Source organism: Pseudorca crassidens, chromosome 11 (assembly GCF_039906515.1).
Source record: "Pseudorca crassidens isolate mPseCra1 chromosome 11, mPseCra1.hap1, whole genome shotgun sequence".
Classification (NCBI taxonomy): domain Eukaryota; kingdom Metazoa; phylum Chordata; class Mammalia; order Artiodactyla; family Delphinidae; genus Pseudorca; species Pseudorca crassidens.
In genome coordinates this window covers 21,697,035-21,717,977 of record NC_090306.1, presented here as the reverse complement: position 1 = coordinate 21,717,977, position 20,943 = coordinate 21,697,035, and the positions used below count along the sequence as shown (strand labels likewise).

The 20,943-nt window shown below is 38.6% G+C and overlaps 1 protein-coding gene across 4 annotated transcripts in view; it reads left to right on the top strand.

The window, feature by feature from the left end:
- Positions 1-20,943, top strand: part of ITPR2 (inositol 1,4,5-trisphosphate receptor type 2) — a 533,444-nt gene that overhangs the window by 83,986 nt on the left and 428,515 nt on the right. For all 4 annotated transcript variants that reach the window (XM_067695972.1, XM_067695968.1, XM_067695971.1 and 1 more), the window contains exon 3: positions 20,226-20,341. In XM_067695972.1, the coding sequence (XP_067552073.1) occupies positions 20,226-20,341 (116 nt within the window). The remainder of the gene's footprint in view (positions 1-20,225; positions 20,342-20,943) is intronic.

Below are 20,943 nucleotides of genomic sequence, written 5' to 3'. Positions count from 1 at the left end.
CTCCCATTCTGAGGGTTGTCTTTTGGTCTTGTTTATGGTTTCCTTTGCTGTGCAAAAGCTTTTAAGTTTCATTAGGTCCCATTTGTTTCTTTTTCTTTTTCTTTCCATTTCTCTAGGAGATGGGTCAAAAAGGATCTTATGAACACATGTCATAGAGTGTTCTGCCTATGTTTTCCTCGAAGAGTTTGATAGTTTCTGGCCTTACACTTAGGTCTTTAATCCATTTTGAGTTTATTTTTGTGTATGGTCTTAGGGAGTGTTCTAATTTGATTCTTTTACGTGTAGCTGTCCAGTTTTCCCAGCACCACTTATTGGAGAGGCTGTCTTTTCTCCACTGTATATTTTTGCCTCCTTTATCAAAGATAAGGTGACCATACGTGCGTGGGTTTATCTCTGGGCTTTCTATCCTTTTCCATTGATCTATATTTCTGTTTTTGTGTCAGTACCATACTGTCTTGATTACAGTAGCTTTGTAGGGTAGTCTGAAGTCAGGGAGCCTGATTCCTCCAGCTCCGTTTTTCTTTCAAAAGATTGCTTTGGCTATTCAGGGTCTTTTGTGTTTCCATACAAATTGTGAAATTTTTTGTTCTAGTTCTGTGAAAAATGCCAGTGGCAGTTTGATCGTGATTGCATTGAATCTGTTGATTGCTTTGGGTAGTGGAGTCATTTTCACAACGTTGATTCTTCCATTCCAAGAACATGGTATATCTCTCCATGTCTTTGTATCACCTTTAATTTCTTTCATCAGTATCTTATAATTTTCTGCATACAGGTCTTTTGTCTCCTTAGGTAGGTTTATTTCTAGATATTTTATTCTTTTCGTTTCAGTGGTAAATGGGAGTGTTTTCTTAATTTCACTTTCAGATTTTTCATCATTAGTGTATAGGAATGCAAGAGATTTCTGTACATTAATTTTGTATCCTGCTACTTTACCAAATTCATTGATTAGCTCTAGTAGTTTTCTGGTAGCATCTTTAGGATTCTCTATGTATAGGATCATGTCATCTGCAAACACTGACAGCTTTACTTCTTCTTTTCTGATTTGGACTCCTTTTATTTCTTTTTCTTCTCTGATTGCTGTGGCTAAAACTTCCAAAACTATGTTGAATGAGAGTGGTGAGAGTGGGCAACCTTGTCTTGTTCCTGATCTTAGTGGAAATGGTTTCAGTTTTTCATCATTGAGGATGATGTTGGCTGTGGGTTTGTCATATATGGCCTTTATTATGTCGAGGAAAGTTCCCTCTGTGCTTACTTTCTGCAGGGTTTTTATCATAAATGGGTGTTGAATTTTGTTGAAAGCTTTCTCTGCATCTATTGAGATGATCACATTGTTTTTCTCCTTCAGTTTGTTAATATGGTGTATCACATTGATTGATTTGCGTATATTGAAGAATCCTTGCATTCCTAGAATAAACCCCACTTGATCATGGCGTGTGATCCTTTTAATGTGCTGTTGGATTCTGTTTGCTAGTATTTTGTTGAGGATTTTTGCATCTATGTTCATCAGTGATATTGGCCTGTAGTTTTCTTTCTTTGTGACATCCTTGTCTGGTTTTGGTATCAAGGTGATGGTGGCCTTGTAGAATGAGTTTGGGAGTGTTCTTCCCTCTGCTATATTTTGGAAGAGTTTGAGAAGGATAGGTGTTAGCTCTTCTCTAAATGTTTGATAGAATTCGCCTGTGAAGCCATTTGGTCCTGGGCTCTTGTTGGAAGATTTTTAATCACAGTTTCCATTTCAGTGCTTGTGATTGGTCTGTTCATATTTTCTATTTCTTCCTGGTTCAGTCTTGGAAGATTGTGCATTTCTAAGTATTTGTCCATTTCTTCCCGGTTGTCCATTTTATTGGCATAGAGTTGCTTGTAGTAATCGCTCATGATCCTTTGTATTTCTGCAGTGTCAGTTGTTACTTCTCCTTCTTCATTTCTAATTTGAGTCTTCGCCCTTTTTTCCTTGATGAGTCTGACTAATGGTTAATCATTTTTGTTTATCTTCTCAAAGAACCAGCTTTTAGTTTTATTGATCTTTGCTATTGTTTCCTTCATTTCTTTTTCATTTATTTCTGATCTGATCTTTATGATTTCTTTCCTTCTGCTAACTTTGGGTTTTTTTTGGTTCTTCTCTCTCTAATTGCTTTAGGTGTAAAATTAGGTTGTTTATTTGAGATGCTTCTTGTTTCTTCAGGTAGGATTGTATTGCTATGAACTGCCTTCTTAGAACTGCCTTTGCTGCATCCCATAGGTTTTGGGTCATCGTGTTTTCACTGTCATTTGTTTCTAAGTATTTTTTGATTTCCTCTTTGATATCTTCAGTGATCTCTTGGTTATTAAGTAGTGTACTTTTTAGCCTCCAAGTGTTTGTATTTTTTACAGTTTTTTTCCTGTAATTGATATCTAGTCTCATAGCGTTGTGGTCGGAAAAAATAATTGATATGATTTCAATTTTCTTAAATTTACCAAGGCTTGATTTGTGACCCAAGATATGATCTTTCCTGGAGAATGTTCCATGAACACTTGATAGGAATGTGTATTCTGTTGTTTTTGGATGGAATGTCTTATAAATATCAATTAAGTCCATCTTGTTTAATGTATCATTTAAAGCTTGTGTTTCCTTATTTATTTTCATTTTGTATGTTCTGTCCATTGGTGAAAGTGGGGTGTTAAAAGTTCCCTACTATGACTGTGTTACTGTCGATTTCCCCTTTTATGGCTGTTAGTATTTGCCTTATGTATTGAGGTGCTCCTATGTTGGGTGCCTAAATATTTACAGTTGTTATATCTTCTTCTTCTTGGATTGATCCCTTGATCATTATGTAGTCTCCTTCTTTGTCTCTTGTAATAGTCTTTGTTTTTACATCTATTTTGTCTGATACGAGAATTGCTTCTCCAGCTTTCTTTTGATTTCCATTTGCATGGAATATATTTTTCCATCCCCTCACTTTCAGTCTGTGTGTGTCCCTAAGTTTGAAGTGGGTCTCTTTTAGACAGTGTATATACGGGTCTTGTTTTTGTATACATTCAGCCAGTCTATGTCTTTTGGTTGGAGCATTTAATCCATTTACATTTAAGGTAATTATCTATATGTATGTTCCTATGACCATTTTCTTAATTGTTTTGGGTTTGTTATTGGAGGTCTTTTCCTTCTCTTGTGTTTCCTGCCTAGAGAAATTCCTTTAGCATTTGTTGTAATGCTGGTTTGGTGGTGCTGAATTCTCTTAGCATTTGATTGTCTGTAAAGGTTTTAATTTCTCCATCAAATCTGAATGAGATCCTTGCTGGGTAGAGTGATCTTGGTTGTAGGTTTTTCTCCTCCATCACTTTAAATATGTCCTGCCACTCCCTTCTGGGTTGCAGAGTTCCTGCTGAAAGATTAGCTGTTAACCTTATGGGGATTCCCTTGTGTGTTATTTGTTGTTTTTCCCTTGCTGCTTTTCATATTTTTTCTTTTCTTTCTTTCTTTTTTTTTTTTTTTTGCGGTACGCGGGCCTCTCACTGTCGTGGCCTCTCCTCTTGCGGGGCACAGGCTCCAGACGCGCAGGCTCAGCAGCCATGGCTCACGGGCCCAGCCGCTCTGCAGCATGTGAGCTCTTCCCGGACTGGGGCACGAACCCGTGTCCCCTGCATCGGCAGGCAGACTCTCAACCACTGCGCCACCAGGGAAGCCCCACAGTATTTTTTAATTAAGTTTTCAAATTGAGATATAATGTATATACCATAAAAATTTACATTTTAAAGTGCACAATTCAGTGTTATTTAGTATATTTACAAATTTGTGCAACTATCACCACTCTCTAATTCCAGAACTTTTCAACATCCCCAAAAGATGTAAGTATTAGTAGTCACTCCCCCATCTCCCCCACTTCTACCCCTGGCAACCACAAATCTATTTCCTGTCCCGATGGACTTGTGTATTCTGGACATTTCATATAAATGGAAACATATAACATGTGGCCTTTTGTGACTGGCTTCTTTCACTTAGTATAATATTTTCAAGGTTTATTCATGTTGTATCATGAATCAGCAAACCATTCCTTTTTACTCCTGAATAATATCCCAATTGTGGGAATATACGATATTTTGTTTATCTATCCTCAGTTGATGGAAATTTGGGTTGCTTCCAATTTTAGGCTGTTATGAATAATGTTGCTATAAACATTCATGTACAGTTTTTTGTGTGGGACACACGTTTTCAATTCTCTTGAGTATAGACCTAGGAGTGAAAAGTACATCCTCATGTGGCTGGTTTCTTCTGGTCAACATTATGTCTGTGTAATTAATTCATTTTTGTTGTTGCACGTTGCAGCAGTTCATTCTTTTTCATTACTTTTTAGGATTCTATTCTATGAACATGCCACAATTTATCTATCTCCAATTGATGGACATTTGGATTGTTTCCAGTTTGAGGCTATGGTGAATAATACTGCTGTGAACATTCTTTATATGTCTTTTGGTGGAAAAAGAGCTCATTTCTCCTGGGTAAATACACAGAAGTGATGTTGCTAGGCCATCCTTCTTTATCTGTCTTTCCGCATCATTCCAGCGTGCTTATTCACATTGGTGCTGGGCATGCCGTTGGCTTCTTGCCAGCCTGCTGCAGGAGTCCTTCCCTGCCTGGGCACACATTTAGGACTGACTTTTCTTCTGTCTAGTCTCTCTGAAAAGCATCTTGTAACAATCCTCTCCTTCCTTATATACTTTTTCTCCTGTTGATTAACAAAGCAGAGCTTAGCTCATGCCTGCCTACGGCTCACTATGTTTGTACAGTTACCAGCTTGAGAGCCTAAGATAATTTATAATGGTGCATTACCTTACAGTAATGGTCACTATGGGTTTTGAGGGGCCTAGATCCCTCTTAGAATCTGATAAAAGCTATAGGCCCTCCCATAGAAAATGTACACACACACACACACACACACCCCCACACATACACAATTTATCTTACACCTTTGTGGGATTTGTGAACCTCCGTGAATCCCATCCAACTGTGTGTTCTTGGTTCCTAGGTTAAGGATCTTCTCAATTTTGGGGAATTCCCTGGTGGTCCAGTGGTTAAGACTTCACCCTTCCACTGCCGGGGGCACGGGTTCAATCCCTGGCTGGGGAACTAAGATCCCGCATGCCTCACGGAATGGCCAAATGAAATGAAATGAAATGAAATAAAGTATTAAAAAAAGAATCTTCTCAATTTTATGATACCTTAAAAATATCAGTCCTCTTCAGCCTTCCTCTTACTCTTTAAGATCTTCTATTCCAAGCTGTCATTGTCAACTGATGTGCACATAGGAAGGACCATATAGTTACAGATATAACACTGGCTAATGTAGAGATCCTCATCTCGTTGACAGAAGGGGTAAGAATTACTGGCACTTACAAAGTCACTGTTATTGTTGTGAAGTCCTCATTCTTTCAGTTCTGCTAGCATTTGAGAACTTTTCTAATTGTATCCTTCACCACTCCTGTTCAGCTCCTTAACTGGAGATTAAAAAGGGTACATTGCAGTTGAACTGGACCCTCCCAGGCTGAGAAGGCGTTGCCCTGGCTGCAGGTGCCGCTGGCCTCGGAGCTGGGTGTGCACGCCTCCAGCTTCCTCCCTCACCAGGAGCCTTCCCCTCCTCAGCCTGGCAGAGTTTCCTGTCTCACCTTTTCTTCATGGACGAATAACTGGGTGCCACTCAATCACAGAGTTCCATGGAAAAGAACGTGTGTGGACTAAATGAAGTGGCCAATTAAGTAGTCCACAGTAAGTTAGATCTTTTTCTTGGAAAATGAAAAATTTTTGTTTAAAAAAATGATTGGCTTAAAATTTTTATAAAATTAATAAAAAGCACAAAATGAAAATAATTTTCCCTCCTCTGCAATGCCCATCTCCATTCCTCAAGGTTAATAGTTTATCGTCCTGGAGTTTTTGTCAAGCATGGTGTAGATGTGTTTGTTTTTACAGCCCTGAGATCACATTATGCAGCGCGGTGCATCTTGCTCCTTCCACTTTGCAGGGCAGCACAGACATGCTTCTGTGTATACGCTGCGTATGTGCTGTCTTACCTTCCTCTTTTCTTGTCTTTCTCTTTTAATGCTTAGTTTCCTTTACTCCGTCGTATTTAGAGTAATGAGTTGGTACCCTGACCTCCAAAGAGTACTAATAGGTATTTTTCTTATAACTATGAACTCATGGACTTTAACGTATTTGATGTGCTTTAATCCAATTTAGTCATTAATCTTTATGCACAGGTAGCCTCATTCTTGTTCAAGGATGAGGCTTGTTTGAAGTCCTCATTCTTTCAGTTCTGCTAGTATTTGAGAACTTCGCAACAAGCCTCATCCCTCTTCAAGTCCTTTTGATGTGACTCAGTCTGTGTCACTCATTTTCAGGTGGGACAAGGTATTCCAGGCTCTTCTTTCCTCCAAATTAAAATTAAAGTTTGGAATAAGCCTCAATTTCATTGTGTGGCATGTTTAGGAAAATGTATCTCACTAGGTTTAACCAGATCTCCCAGGTGCACCCTTGGGTGTGCCTTAGCAGTCAACTGCCAAGTATGTGTGAGAGCCTACAGGTGCAGGGCAGGCAGCTAGAGCCTGTTATGTAGCCGACAAGTCACCCCATCTGACTCTTCCTCCCAGACCAAGCAAACCACAACGCAAACAACAAAAACAAGTCCTTATTATGTCCTCAAAGTTTATCTTTTTTTAAAAAAATTATTTTTAATTAATTAATTAATTTGTTTTTCTGGCTGCGTTGGGTCTTCATTGCTGCGTGCGGCTTTCTCTAGTAGTGGTGAGCAGGGGCTACTCTTGGTTGTGGTGCACGGGCTCCTCATTGTGGTGGCTTCTCGTTGTGGAGCATGGGCTCTAGGTGCATGGGTTTCAGTAGTTGTGGCACATGGGTTCAGTAGGTGTGGCACATGGGCCCTAGGGCGGGCGGGCTTCAGTAGTTGTGGTATGCGGGCTCAGTATTTGTGGCTCGCAGGCTTAGTTGCTCTGCGGCATGCGGGATCTTCCCGGACCAGGGATGGAACCCGTGTCCCCTGCATTGGCAGGTAGATACTTAACCACTGCGCCCCCAGGGAAGTCCAAGCTTTATCTTTTATCTTAAGAATATTTATGGGACACCACTGATCCATAGAAAAGTAAGCAGTTGAGGGCTGTCTACAAATCTATTGATGTTTTGTTGCACAATAACTTACATACAATCACATTCACCCATTTTAAGTGCTCAGTTCAATGAGTTTTGGTAACAGTTGTGCATCATACTTCTATCACCGTCCCGCCCTCCCCGCAAAAAAAATTCTTCTTGCCCCTTTGCAGTCAATCCTTGTCCCCAGCCCAGTGCCAGGTGAACCACTGACTTTCTTGTGGATGCTCTAGGTTTGACTTTTCTAGAATTTTATATAAGTGGCATCACATGGTGTGTAGTTTTTTGTGTCTGGCTTCTTTCCCTTAGTATATGTTTTTGAGATTTATTCATGCTCTTGTGTGTATCAGTAGTTCAGTCCTCTTTTTCGGCTCAGTAGCATTCCGTTGTATAGATATACCACCACATCTGGAGGTGGGTTGTTTCCCTGTTTTTGTGGCTACTATGAATAACGTTGATATGAACATTTGTGTACGAGGCTTTGTGTGGATATGTGTTTTAATTCTCTTGAGTAAATACCTAGGAATGGGGATTGCTGAATCATATATTCAGTATATGTTTAACTTTTCAAGAAGTTACCAAAACGTTCTCTCCAGTTGCCGAACCATTTGCTTCGTACCATGAATGAGGGTGTGTATACACGTATGTATGTACCATGTGCGAGGCTTCCAGTTGCTCCACACCTTCACCACCGTGATGTTGTCATTCTTTTTTATTTTAGCCTTTCTAGGGGGTGTGTAGTGGCACGTGACTGTGGTTTTAAGTTGCATTTCCTTAATGACCAGTGATGCTGAGCACCTTTTCTTGTGCTTACTGGCCCTCCATGTATCTTTCTTTGGTGAAGTGTCTGTTCATACCTGTTGGGTTGTATGTGTTCCTTTATTGCGTTGTAAAAATACTTTCTCTATTCTGGATCCAGGCCCTTGTTAGATACATGATTTGCTTTTGCAAGTTAATTTTAAGTTGAGTTTTGATAAGAAAATGTCCAATTCATCTGTATTTTATTTGAAATACAAACGGTATAATCTTATCCAAGGAAAATCATAATACCTCTTAAGCACAACTTTGTAATCATGTAAGGAAGAGAAAGAAAGAAAAAAAAGAAAAAAAGAAAAGTAAAGAGAAAATTCAGAGAAGAGATAAAGGAAACATTGGGGAAAGAGTAAAATGAAAGGAAGAAAATGATTAGGAGAAAAGAAAGAACTAGACAAAACTGAAAAGAGAGATGGAATGAGAGAGAACCTAGGAAGTGAAGGAAGAGGACAACAAAAAAATTTACAGTTGTGGAGGGAAGAGGAAAAGTGGAAGGAGACGACAAAAAATACAGGGAGAAGAAAATGCCTCCTCATGCTTTGATTTCCCCTGCCCTGTTTTCTGCAGCAGCTTCTCTGTCACCCCGTCTTTCAGTTTCCTTCTTCTGAAAAGCAGGCTCATGTCCAGCCTACTTTCTGCCACTTCCCACTTCTTCAATATCTACTGCCCTTACTGCCAAACGTGCAACATAGCTGGGTTATGTGTGTCCTTTCCACCTTCAGTGTATAAAAGCACAGACTCTGAAGTTAGTGGTGTGTGTTTGAATCCCAGCTCCGCCACTTGTTTAACTCTGTGACCTTGGGCAGAACCTAACCTTCAACCTCCAGTTTCACCATCTGTAAAATGGGAATGATAGTAGGACCTGCCTCTTATTTTTCTGTGAAGATTAAAGAATCCACGTGGAGCTCTTATCATAGTGCTTGGTACATAGTGCTTGACCATTCAGTGTTAGCTGCTGTTAGAGTGTGTGTGTGTGTGTGTGTGTGTGTGTGTGTGTGTGTGTGTGTGTGTGTGTGTGTGTGTGTTTGTTTTGTGGGGAGAGGGTATTTCTTGGTTATCATTCTTTAAACTTTAGTTTTCTGTTCATCTTCTTTTCATCTGGGAGTATCTTATGAAATTAAAAAACTTAAGTGACAGAATATCACAACAAGCATCATGCTTCTGAAACTCCAATATATGATAAACACAACTGTATTTGCTCATCTGGAATGTAAAGTTGGAAGTAATAATAATGGATGTTTATGTAGTGCTTTAACTTTGAGTATTTTAACCTAGTACTGACAGATATTTAATAGTAGAAGGCTTATAAGATCCAAGCCTGCAATTTTCTGGTCCTTGTAATAGTGAGATTCCAGACCCATCCACAATGTGATAAACACAGCTGGGGCAGGTGAGCCGTCTGAGCTTTTTATCAGTAAATACTAGACATGAACTCTACCCTTTCATGCCAATCATCTGTGCCACAATTCCCGTCATAAAACAGAAGGTAGTAAGTAGTATTTGGAAGGTGCCGTCTTCCCAATGCAAGATCCCTTCTACAGCATTTCTCATCTGCCTCTGCCTGAACACTATTGTAAAAGTTCACCTGTCTGTGATTAATTTGTATTTTTTGGACATTTCCAATTGCTGGCAAGATTTTCCTTACATTGAACTAATTGACAGTGAATTAGTATAGAAAAAAATGTCTTCCCCTTTTTACATGTAGACCTTCAGCTTTATAAAGTAAGATTACGCCTACTGTTTCTTTCCTGTGTTGGGCAGTGTTTTCCAGTTCCAACCATTGTTCTTCAAACAACATGATTTCTATATTATGCCTGCTTTCCCATTTGCCCAACTTTGGATACAGGCTATTTTGTCAGGATGCCACTTAAAATGTGGCAGCTGTAATTGAGCCCAATATTCTAGACATCTATAATTTTTTTTTTTGTTTGGCCACACGGCATGTGGGATCTTCGTTCCCCAACCAGGGATCAAACCTGCTCCCCTGCATTGGAAGCGCTGAGTCTTAACAACTGGACTGCCAGGGAAGTCCCAAGGTGTCTATAATTGAGCCTAATATTCTGGGTGTGTCCCTGCTTCTCTGGTTGGGGCTCCATTCTTCCATGAGTAAGTCTAAAATGGCTCCATCAGTTTTCCAGCTGCCACATCACGGTATTCATTTATTATATTTGGGGTGAGCATATACTTTATCATCTAAACCAGGACACTTTTGAGAGTGAAAAAGGACACAATTAATAATTAGGCACAGGTAACAGGCATAAACCAGAATTGTCCTGGGCACACAGGGCTGAATGGTCACTATAATTATATGAAGTTGAATTCAAGTCTATCACATACTGAAGCAGTTGAATTTTTCTGAATTTAAATGCAGAACTGTATGTTTGTTTGAAGTTTAATTGTGTTGATGTTTGTCCTGTAGAGATTATTTAAAATCTAGATTTTTGTCTGTCAAATTAGTTATTCCTCCCCAGTCTGCGCCATCGGAAGATTTGATGCACCCCTTTCCTCACATCCTTCCCAGGCGTTGGTAATGTAAAAGGTGCTTTCCCCAGATCTGCAGCACCAACCCCTCTCCAGTTTTAAACTGAGAATCAGGATCTTAGTGTGTTCCCTTCTCAGGTTTTTGCATTTTAACAGGATACAAAAAAGACTAAAACCTTCCGGAGCAGAAATCTAATGATTGTTTCTCAGGCAACTTGGCAGGTGTTTCCCCTGCAGATGCTGAGCATCTTCCATATACCAGATAATAGGTTGTGAATGTAGAGTTACATGCAAACATATTAACTAATGAAAGTTACCATTTGATGGATAGGTACTGGAGTAAAGGTAGAGGTTAACTAGAGTGGAGGTGAAAAGGAGGAAGATATATTTAAAAGGGCATCTTCCAGTTTCATTGTAATTGGCTATATAAAAATTTGATGGGGCAGTTAATAAAAGGATAGTTTTTATTTCAAAGTAAAACTGGACTTCAAAAGTAATTATAGAGCAAAAAGAAGGTCCCTTAGTAGTCTCAGTTTTCTCCTCTTGAGCATAGTATTCCTTCCTCCCTCCCTCCTTCCATTCCTTTCTTCCCTCCTTCCCGTCCTTGCTTCCTCTCCTCCCTCCCCCTCCCCCTCTCCTCCTCTCCTCTCTTTATATTTATTTGTTTTTTTAAAATACTTCGGTTCCCTTAACCCTAACCTATATACATGTATAGCCCTCTAGAATAGTGACTTTCAAACACTTCTTTAAAAAAATAAATTTATTTATTTATTTATTTTTGGCTGTGTTAGGTCTTCGTTGCTGTGCGCGGGCTTTCTCCACTTGCGGTGAGCGGGGGCTACTCTTCGTTGTGGTGCGGGGCTTCTCTTGTTGCGGAGCATGGGCTGTAGGCACGTGGGCTGCAGTAGTTATGGCACGTGGGCTCTAGAGAGCAGGCTCAGTAGTTGTGGCGCACGGGCTTAGTTGCTCCATGGCATGTGGGATCTTCCTGGATCAGGGCTCGAACCCCTGTCCTCTGAATTAGTAGGCGGATTCCTAACCACTGTGCCTCCAGGGAAGTCCTCAGACACTTTATATTGCAACTCTCAGTATGGAACACTGTACATTTCACATTGTAATCCAGCATGTACACACACACAAACACACACCCCAGAAACAAGTTTCTTTTTTTTTTCAGAGTTTAAAAATTTTTTTTATTTTATATTGGAGCATAGTTGATTAACAATGTTGTGTTAGTTTCAGTGTACAGTGAAGTGATTCAGTTATACATATATCTATTCTTTTTCAAATTCTTTTCCCATTTAGGTTATTACAGAATATTGAGCAGAGTTCCCTGTGCTCTACAGTAGGCCCTCAGAAACAAGTTTCTTGAAAAGATTACTTGCTATTGCAGTGTCCTCTACTCCTCTTCCCTTCTCTTCCTGTTCCATTCAATTCTATTCCACTCCATTCCATTCCATTCAAAAATGGCTGATTGAACCAAATAAATTGACTTGAAACATGGTTTTCACAATTACAGTTTTTAAAACACTTCTCTAAAGTTATTGTCCATTGACTGCTAAATTATTTATAGAGATAGGTGCTTTATGGTTATAATAAGCAACAAAAAGCTAGTCTCACTTGGGCATAAATCTACAGTAATAATGATGATTAGGACTTTATGATCTTTTTTTGTTCTTATGGGTAAATATCTGCTCACAGAGGACCTAGCACAACAAACTGATTTTGTTTTGGTTCTTCCAGATGAGAATAGCAATTAATTTAGTAGCTAGACAATGAACAGTGAGCAATTCTTCAATCTAAATATTACATAAGTCTCCATTACATAACTGCAACATGGCATAAAATATCCTGTGTTTGACTTAAAAAAAATTTAAGCCAGTAGTTATTATTGCAATGCTAAAACTGGTTTAAAAAGCCTATCTCTATAAAGTGAATTTACCTGTCTTAAGAATTTAGTTGTTCAGCTATTCAAAAATTAGGACTTTCCAAGTGGAGACCTTGAGGCCATAAAATTCCCTGCCCACTGTTTCTAACTTTCTGCTTTGTTACTTCTATTAAGTCATAGTTACAGATACTTGGATAGTCTCTTTTTCATACATTTTGGGGCCCTTATAGGAGAAATTCAGATCTCTAGAAGTATGAAACCAGGGAAAGCTAGACTATCATGTTGTGTGTTTTAATTTCAGTGAATGTACCTAAATGCACTTTTTTAGCATGTATCAGAATTTTTATTCTTTTTATGGCTGAATAATATTCCATTGTAAATGTATACCACGTTTTGTTTATCCATTCATCTCTTGATGGACATTTGTATTGCATCTGCTTTTTGTCTATTGTGAATAATGCTGCTATGAACATAAGAGACTCAACTTTCAATTCTGTTGTGTACTCAGCAGTGGAATTGCTGGATCATATGGTAATCTTATGATCAAACCCTATTTTTTGAGAAGTTGCCATACTGTTTTTCATAGCGGCTGCATCATTTTATATCCCCACCAACAATGCACAAGGGTTCCAGTTTCTCCACATTCACTCCAACTCTTGTTATTTTCTGCTCTTTTAAAAAAAATTAACTGTTCTAATGGATGTGAAGTACATATATTTTTTTATGTTTTAATTTCATAAATATGGAGTGTCTTCTATGAAATTACAAAGATGGGCTTTGGACAGAGATTGATCTGGATTAAGTCTTAAAACTAGTTTTGAGACTTTAGGATAGATCTTTAAAACGTTTAGAGTTTTTCTTTCTTCATTTATCAAGCTAATGGTTACCTCAGAGGGTTTTTAGAAGAATTAAATGATGGAATGTGACCACCCCTGATACGTAGGAGACACTATGGCAGTATATTATATACTTATAAATGAAAATACAAGTAAACATATATAAAATATATTATATATGTAAGTATTGTGTATGTATGTGTCTATATGTATAGACATACACATTTATGTATATATAAATTTACTTGCATTTCTTTTCTTTCAGACTTAATTTGTGTAATGGGGTTTGGAGACTTGTATTTTGATTTTGGAATCAGTCTGCTTATTACACTTTTTTTTGATTATCACTGTTAATATGATAATTTGAGGATGGGAAAAATTAATTGAAAAATTATACATTATGATGTTCTGATAGCGATTTCTACTTACGTCTAATGTAATGGTTTGCTTAATGCTAAAATTTACAACTTGACAAGAATGAAAATTAGCATTCGTGCATTTGGATTTAGTTTTTCTGCCTCACTCCAACGGAAGCAAAATAGAAAGTTTCATTTGTTTCTGAGTATTTAGCCATTAATCTAGGAATCAGATAATTAATGTTTTTGAGACTAAGATTTTATAACATTCCTATTGATGTCTTACCATTAATTGTATATGCACATGTGGCATATTTCCCATGAGAAAACATAAATGTTTCTTTTGAAGTATTACAACTCTTTTCTATCTATCTATCTATCTATCTAGATATCAGATATTTATGTATCTATGGATGTAGATAGATAAAGCTATATATCAGAGGATCTCAGTTCAAGTTCCAGCTCATTTCCTTACCAACTGTGTGGACTTAAGAAGAGTCTCAGTTTCCTTCTCTAGAATATGGAGAAAATAATCCTGGCTAAATCTCAAGGGTGTTGTGAGGATCAAATGATCTTTATTATCAGTATGTAGTACTCTATATAGTTCACAAAGTGCTCCATGGCAGTAATCTGTAATGAGCAAACCAAGTATGGTATTTAAATTTTTTTTTTATTTGTACTTCAAAATTTTTTTTTGAGTATAGTTGATTTACAATCTGTGTTAGCTTCAGGTGTATAGCAAGGTGAAGGAGTTATACATATACATATATCCACTCTTTTTAAGATTGTTTTCCCATATAAGCCAGTAAAAAGCATTGAGTAGAGCTCCCTGTGCTCTACAGTAGGTCCTTACAAAGTATGGTATTAACATCCCTGCCACCAAGGGGCCAGACAGTCACTTGTCAGGGCTTTCAAGCATGCTATGTGTGGTTGAACTTGTTCATATTTATAAATTATTTTAATCTAGAGAGTCTGTCGTGAATGACTAAGGCAACTCACTCTGAGGTTTTGCTTGTTTATCTCAGAGAAGGGAAAGGTTGGATTTTATCTCGGGCCCCTTCGAGTTCTAACATCTTTGCAGTCTACAAGCCTGTAATTACAAAAGGCCGTTTCTCTCCCTCTTGAGTAGTAAAATAGCTGACTTTTGCTTAGAGGAAGTTATCCTGTAATAATTCATGGTCGTCCAGCCATATTGGTCGTCCAGCCATGTTGTGATAAATAATTCATGGTCGTCCAGCCATATTGTGATAAATTTTAATGTTTGCTAACAACTGCAATAAATTTTCTTTGGCCTTTGTAACATTCTAGAGGACACTTTGCCTCTTACATACCCTCTCTGTACTTGCTTTTGACTATGACCAAAGCAGTAGATGTTTGGTTTGAAATTTCCATGCATAAACAAAACAGACTCCTTTTAAAAACACACTCTAAACATAAAGAGTTCTATACACACACTGTATTTCAGGATGCATTTCTTAGAGAAACTGAGGAACAAAAAGAGAGCTACAGTTATATTTTTGGCTAATGAATGTGTACCTCTCCCCTGACCAACTCTGAATTCTAATTGCTGGTGTCTAGTGGCCCCTTGTCTGCCTGTCCCTGACTCTAGGGAGAGTTTTGTTACCACTTTCCAGTTTATCATTGGGAAGGTTCTGTTGTCTTCATGGAATTCTGCTCCATCCTGTTTATATGAAAAAGAGAAAAAGGAAAGCTCCTCCCTCCTCACCTTTCTCCATGTGGAGATAATAAAGCCCTTGGCAACCACGTTCCCTGTAATCAGTATGAGATAATTTTACAAGCTACCATGGAAGAGCCTGCTTTGTGAGAGGCATTTGCTGATGGTTTAATTATGTCTTGCCTCATTTAAATCTTACAACATCTGGGGAATTCCCTAGCGGTCCGGTAGTTAAGACTTTGCCTTCCAAAGCAGGGGTGCGGGTTCGATCCCTGGTCAGGGAGCTAAGATCCCACGTGCCTTGGGTCCAAAAAACCAAAAACACAAAAACAGAAGCAATAGTGTAACACATTAAATAAAGACTTTAAAAATAGTCCACATCAAAAAATTAAAAAAGAAATCTTACAACATCTTTTGGAGGAGGAGAAATGAAACAAAGTTTTCTTTCCACCATTACCAAAGGAAATTGCTGGCAGCTACATAACTTGAACATCCTATATAATAGCCCAGAATGGAGTCCTATAGTCAATTTCTGGGGTGCAGAAGCTGCCTTAGATACAAATATTTTAGGAAGTACTTGTATACATACAAAGCAAAACGTTTCAGAACTATTTAGTGAGGTATTGTGAGTGGAGGTTTAGACTGGGTTCTTTCCAGACGTACATGGAATCGCATGAGAAGGTTAGTTCTTTGATTTACAGGGTTATATACCATGGATTATGTGCTCCACACCATTTGAATGGCTTTCATATTTCTTCCCTCCACTAGCATTTATTCGCAGGTTAAAGATGCCAGCAGATCTTTTGGTTTAACACGAGCACTTCTGGGAGGCTTGGTTTCCTTCCACGGTTGTAAAAAACCAGTTCTAATTCTGAGACGTTGTTTTTAGCATATTGCCCGACTGAACATAGCCCATTTTGTCGAATTTCTAACATTTCCTAAACTTATGTAATTCTGTGAAATTGCTGGCCGTAGTTCTTAAGGTTAAGCTTTTAAAAAATTTAACTCAGATTACTTCCTTCTCTTTGTGCTTTTGGTGTTTGCTCTATGAAGCAAATCTTGCCTTTTTTATTATTCTTTGAGTCTTGAAATGCTGAAAAGATTGTTGTTACCTAGTTAATAAATGACACTGAGCAGGTTTCTAATTAGAAACCCCCCCCCAAGACCTTTTTTCCTAGCAGTTTATACATCTCTAACTTTAGAGAATGAGCTGACTAAGGGATTCTAGAGAGCTAGTTCTAGAAGCAGGGTGAGGAGCTCTGGGTTCCTGCATGCCAGAGAAACACAGGCTTTTCGTCAAAGACTGCATCCATGCCGGCGCTAGTGATTGCTTCTGCATATTTTAAAAGATATTAAAAGGTAATGGAGATTTCACCCTCTGCTCCCTGCCATGCTGTTTCAGGGAATTCAAGAACTGTATAAAAAAACACATCGTGGTATCTTAAAACAAAGGGGCGAACACCTTGTCACGAATTGGGCACTTTTGGGTTATGTTTGTGTTTAATCCAAGAACTCTACTTATTGAAGCTCTTTGCTGAGAGCTCTGTAAGGGTTTAGTCACCTTTCAGTGAAACTATCGCTGAATGAATGAAGCAATATTGATAATAATACCTTACATTTAATATTTATAATAGGCCTTTCAAGTTCACAGAGTAGTTTCACAGATTCTCTTTTTTGCGCATCTCAGCAGCCCTATGAACTAGGCGTGGCAGGTATTATTAATGCATTTATTATGTAGTAAATTTAGAATCAGACAAGATACGCGACTAGTCCAAGACCAGTAGATTTTTAAAAAAGTTTTCCAAAGGAGGCAGAGAGAGAATCACACACACACACACACGCATGCACACACACACACACACCCGTCACAATCACCACCACCACAAGCATTTTTACAGACATCTGCATGCCCTAGGTTCCCTCCTGTCAACAAAAATACTGTGATATTAGTTGCCACACAGAAACAGATCGGTTATTTACAAAATGAGGTGCCTCCTGGGGAGTGTTGCTGAGGAGAACCACACAGCTGAGGCCCTGAAAATGGAAAGGGCTGTGGAAATCTAAGCCTTAGTGTCTCAGAGGGAGTGGGTGGAAGCCTGTTTGGCCATCCTCGCTCTCTCTCTCGCCCTTCCCCACCCCACACTAAGAGATAAGACCAAGCCTGTTGGTTCTGCTGCTTTGTTTTAAAATCTACAGCTACCCTAGAACTCCCATACGCCCAGATTCAGATCCTCCCTGGCTCTCCTCACACTGGCAGTTGGCTTTTGTGCTGGGTTTCTTGCCTCGTGTTCACATCACCCTTCACGTGCTGTAAGAGGTGAAAACCCTGTATAAGAGTTCGCTTTTTCCCTGGGATGCAGTGCATACTTCTAACCTAGAACATGGCACTCTGCAGAGGCTGATTTCAGCCAGCCTCACCGATTTCATTTCGCAGCTGGGGCTGTCGTTTTTTGGCACGGGTGGCAGGTCCCTGGGCATTCTCCTTCTCTGCCCTTGTACCGGCCGTGGGCTCTGGTTGGGACGCCCCTCCCCTCTGAGCATTTGAACCCTCTTGCGAATGTGCTGAGTTAGTATGGGTTCTTTAACACTTGACTTGTGCCTTCTTTTTTGGAAGACTTTTCTGGCCTCCCCTAAAGAATGTGAAAGGTCACATTCATCTCTGAACCACACAGCACCTTCTCCAGAGCCCCATTGAAAAACTTCAGCCTGTTTCACCCACTAGACTGAGAGCTTCTGAGGACAGGGTCTGAGCCTTACAGCACCCAGAGGCACAACCTAAGCATTAAACCTTAGTTGGCTGGATGCTTAACTTCGCTTCACAATCACTTTAGCTATGATGACGAGGATCACGAGACCCAGTTTCTTTCCTAGTTACCTAAGGATACCACTAGTTAGGAGTGCTACTGGTTGGTCTAGAATTTAGGACAAATATTTTCTTTGTCAAAAGACCATTTCCTGGGCTTCCCTGGTGGCGCAGTGCTTAAGAATCCGCCTGCCAGTGCAGGGGACACGGATTCCAGCCCTGGTCTGGGAAGATCCCACATGCCGCGGAGCTTCTAAGCCTGTGCGCCACAACTACTGAAGCCCGCGCTCTAGAGCTGGTGAGCCACTACTGAGCCCGCGTGCCACAACTACTGAAGCCTGCGTGGCTAGAGCCTGTGCTCTGCCACAAGAGAAGCCACCGCAATGAGAAGCCCACGCACCTCAACAAAGAGTAGCCCCCGCTCGCCACAACTAGAGAAAGCCACGTGCAGCAACGAAGACCCAATGCAGCCAAAAGAAAAAAAAGAAGAAAAAAAAAAGACCATTTCCTAATGAACTTAATTAGGAATTTGAAGTAATGGAGAAGAACACATTTTTTTTTTCTCTTTTCATAGTTAAAGGAAGTCAGAAGTAGAGACTGCAGATTATAGAGTTCAGTTCTACTTGAATACGGACTTGTGTTTTTGCTGCACTAAACAATGTAGAGTTTGGCCACTTGCCTGATATAGGACAGTCTAAGTAGCCTGCTGTATTAAATTGGGAGTACTCTTTTGGAGCTATCTGTAAACAACCTCTATATGTGTGCTTGAAAAATTGTGTATTCTCTTTGTAGATACTAATATATGGAAATATTTTCTAGGGCTAATTAAATATGTTGTCAAGAAAAACAGTTTTCAGGTCCAGTTATTTGGTTTTCACACCGTTGTTCTAAGTGATGATTCCTGTAACCTACTGTAATTCTAACAGTCTCTCAACCAGCTTTCAGCAGTTAGAAGGTGTCTGTTTTCTGTTGGTTATAAAATCTTTACTCATCCGCATAAGTAACTTTTAGACCAGAAGTTAATAATGTTTTCTATAGCTTTGTATGTGTAGGTGGGAGGTAATCAATAGAACTTGTGTTTATAATTACAAGCTATAGGAGAAAAGTCATTATTTCTTCTGACTTTGAAAAATTCTTTAAAAAATTTGTGGTCATATTTCTTGGTCATGTGTGCCATTAGAACCATAAAAAAGTGAGATATGAAAAGAGGTCGTCTCATTTAATTTTATAATTAATTTTAAAGAGAATAAAAGAATGAGTGCACATATAATATAGTCAAGAATGTGGCTAAAATGTATGTTTGAGCTGACTGAATTTTATTTTTGTGAAACATGCTTGAAAAATGGGAATGATTGTAAATATTAACACATCGATCAAAACAAGGTAAATTTGTTACATAGAATTCTTACAATTTTTTTGTGAGAAAAATGAAAATAATGTTTAGATCTTCTATGTCAATACTCCTTTATTATAGAGTATTCGGACTTGACCTTTATTCTAGATTGTGTGTTATCCATTCCACAAATGTACAGAATCATTAGCATATGAAGGCCTTTGTTTAGTCAAACTTTCATTTTCCTCATTAAACAGAAAAAAATTTGTTTTTTGACTTAGAGATATCACTAACTATATTATTCCACTATGATTTCCTAACTTGATATTTAGTAGTAGAGTTAGGACTATAATCTTGATTTAGTTTTCTTTGTTTTGCTTTGTTTTTCCCTTATAACATACTGCGTCTCAGATGTCTACACCATGTTCACCCCAGGTATGTGGAAGCTTGGGGAATAGATGCCTGAAATGCGACTGCTTGATTACTGTGGTTGTTTCTACTTCTTCCATCACTTTGGCTGTCAAAGATACATACCATGAATAAGTAATTAATTGTGCAAGGTCAGATAAGGCAGTGAAAGGCACTAATCTCATTCTATTGACTTTCTAAGTCCAGGCACCTTATTATAATTAAGAAGTGCTTTATAATGATTACATTGGTTTGATTTCTTTATAAATCACGCTAGCTGTGATTTCCTATAAATTAATGAAAAAGAAGGTATTTTAACAGGCTAAATGATTATTTAAAAAGGATGTTATAGGGATAATTTAACAGTTGACTGGAGTATGGGCTAGATGATGTTTAAATGTTATTTATACTCAGGGATTCCGAGATTCCAATGCTAGGCTATAAGGGAAGTCTAAGAAATGCTGGTCTCCTTAGTTACAGTGTTTTTGTTTGTTGGTTTGTCATAGACTGCCTCTTTAAGGTGTGCCCTATGAACCGATATTCTGCTCAGAAACAATATTGGAAAGCCAAGCAAGTTAAACAAGGGAACCACACAGAGGCAGCCTTGCTGAAGAAATTACAGGTAAGGGCCAGCCTTCCATCTGTCTGGTTTACGCTAGGACAAGTACAGCAATAACAAAAGATCTATTCTGTAGCTTAATGATTTCACTCAATACACTGAGATTCAGAATAGATGTGGCAACACATTAAAAGCGGAAAGGACTTTTAAGTTACAGGGTGTGGCTACTGATTTCCTGGAATGTAGGTAGTGCATTTCTGCTGTTTATTCAGGTGTGCCACACTAATTCAGATATTCACATCACACTGAAAGCCAGTCCAGAATCTCTGCAGGAACACCAAATCCAGTTGTATTTTACTTGTCATAGTACCTAATTTTTTTGAAAGACTATTGGAAAAACATTGAAAGTCTGTTGTTTCTGATCTGGGCTCTGTGGAAATTTAATAGAACTTATTTTGTGTCATTAAAATTCCTGTTACTTTCGAATTGAAACTGAATTTTGAGGCTTTTGAAATTTACCTACTATGTTTGGTTTCTCTAGCAATATTCCTTCTGAAAATAATTTTATAAGACCAAAGTGCCTAGTACTTTTCTGAAATTTCCAACATAAAAGCATCTCAATATATTTTGGCCTACATTTCAGCATTAAAATGAGAGATTTTTAT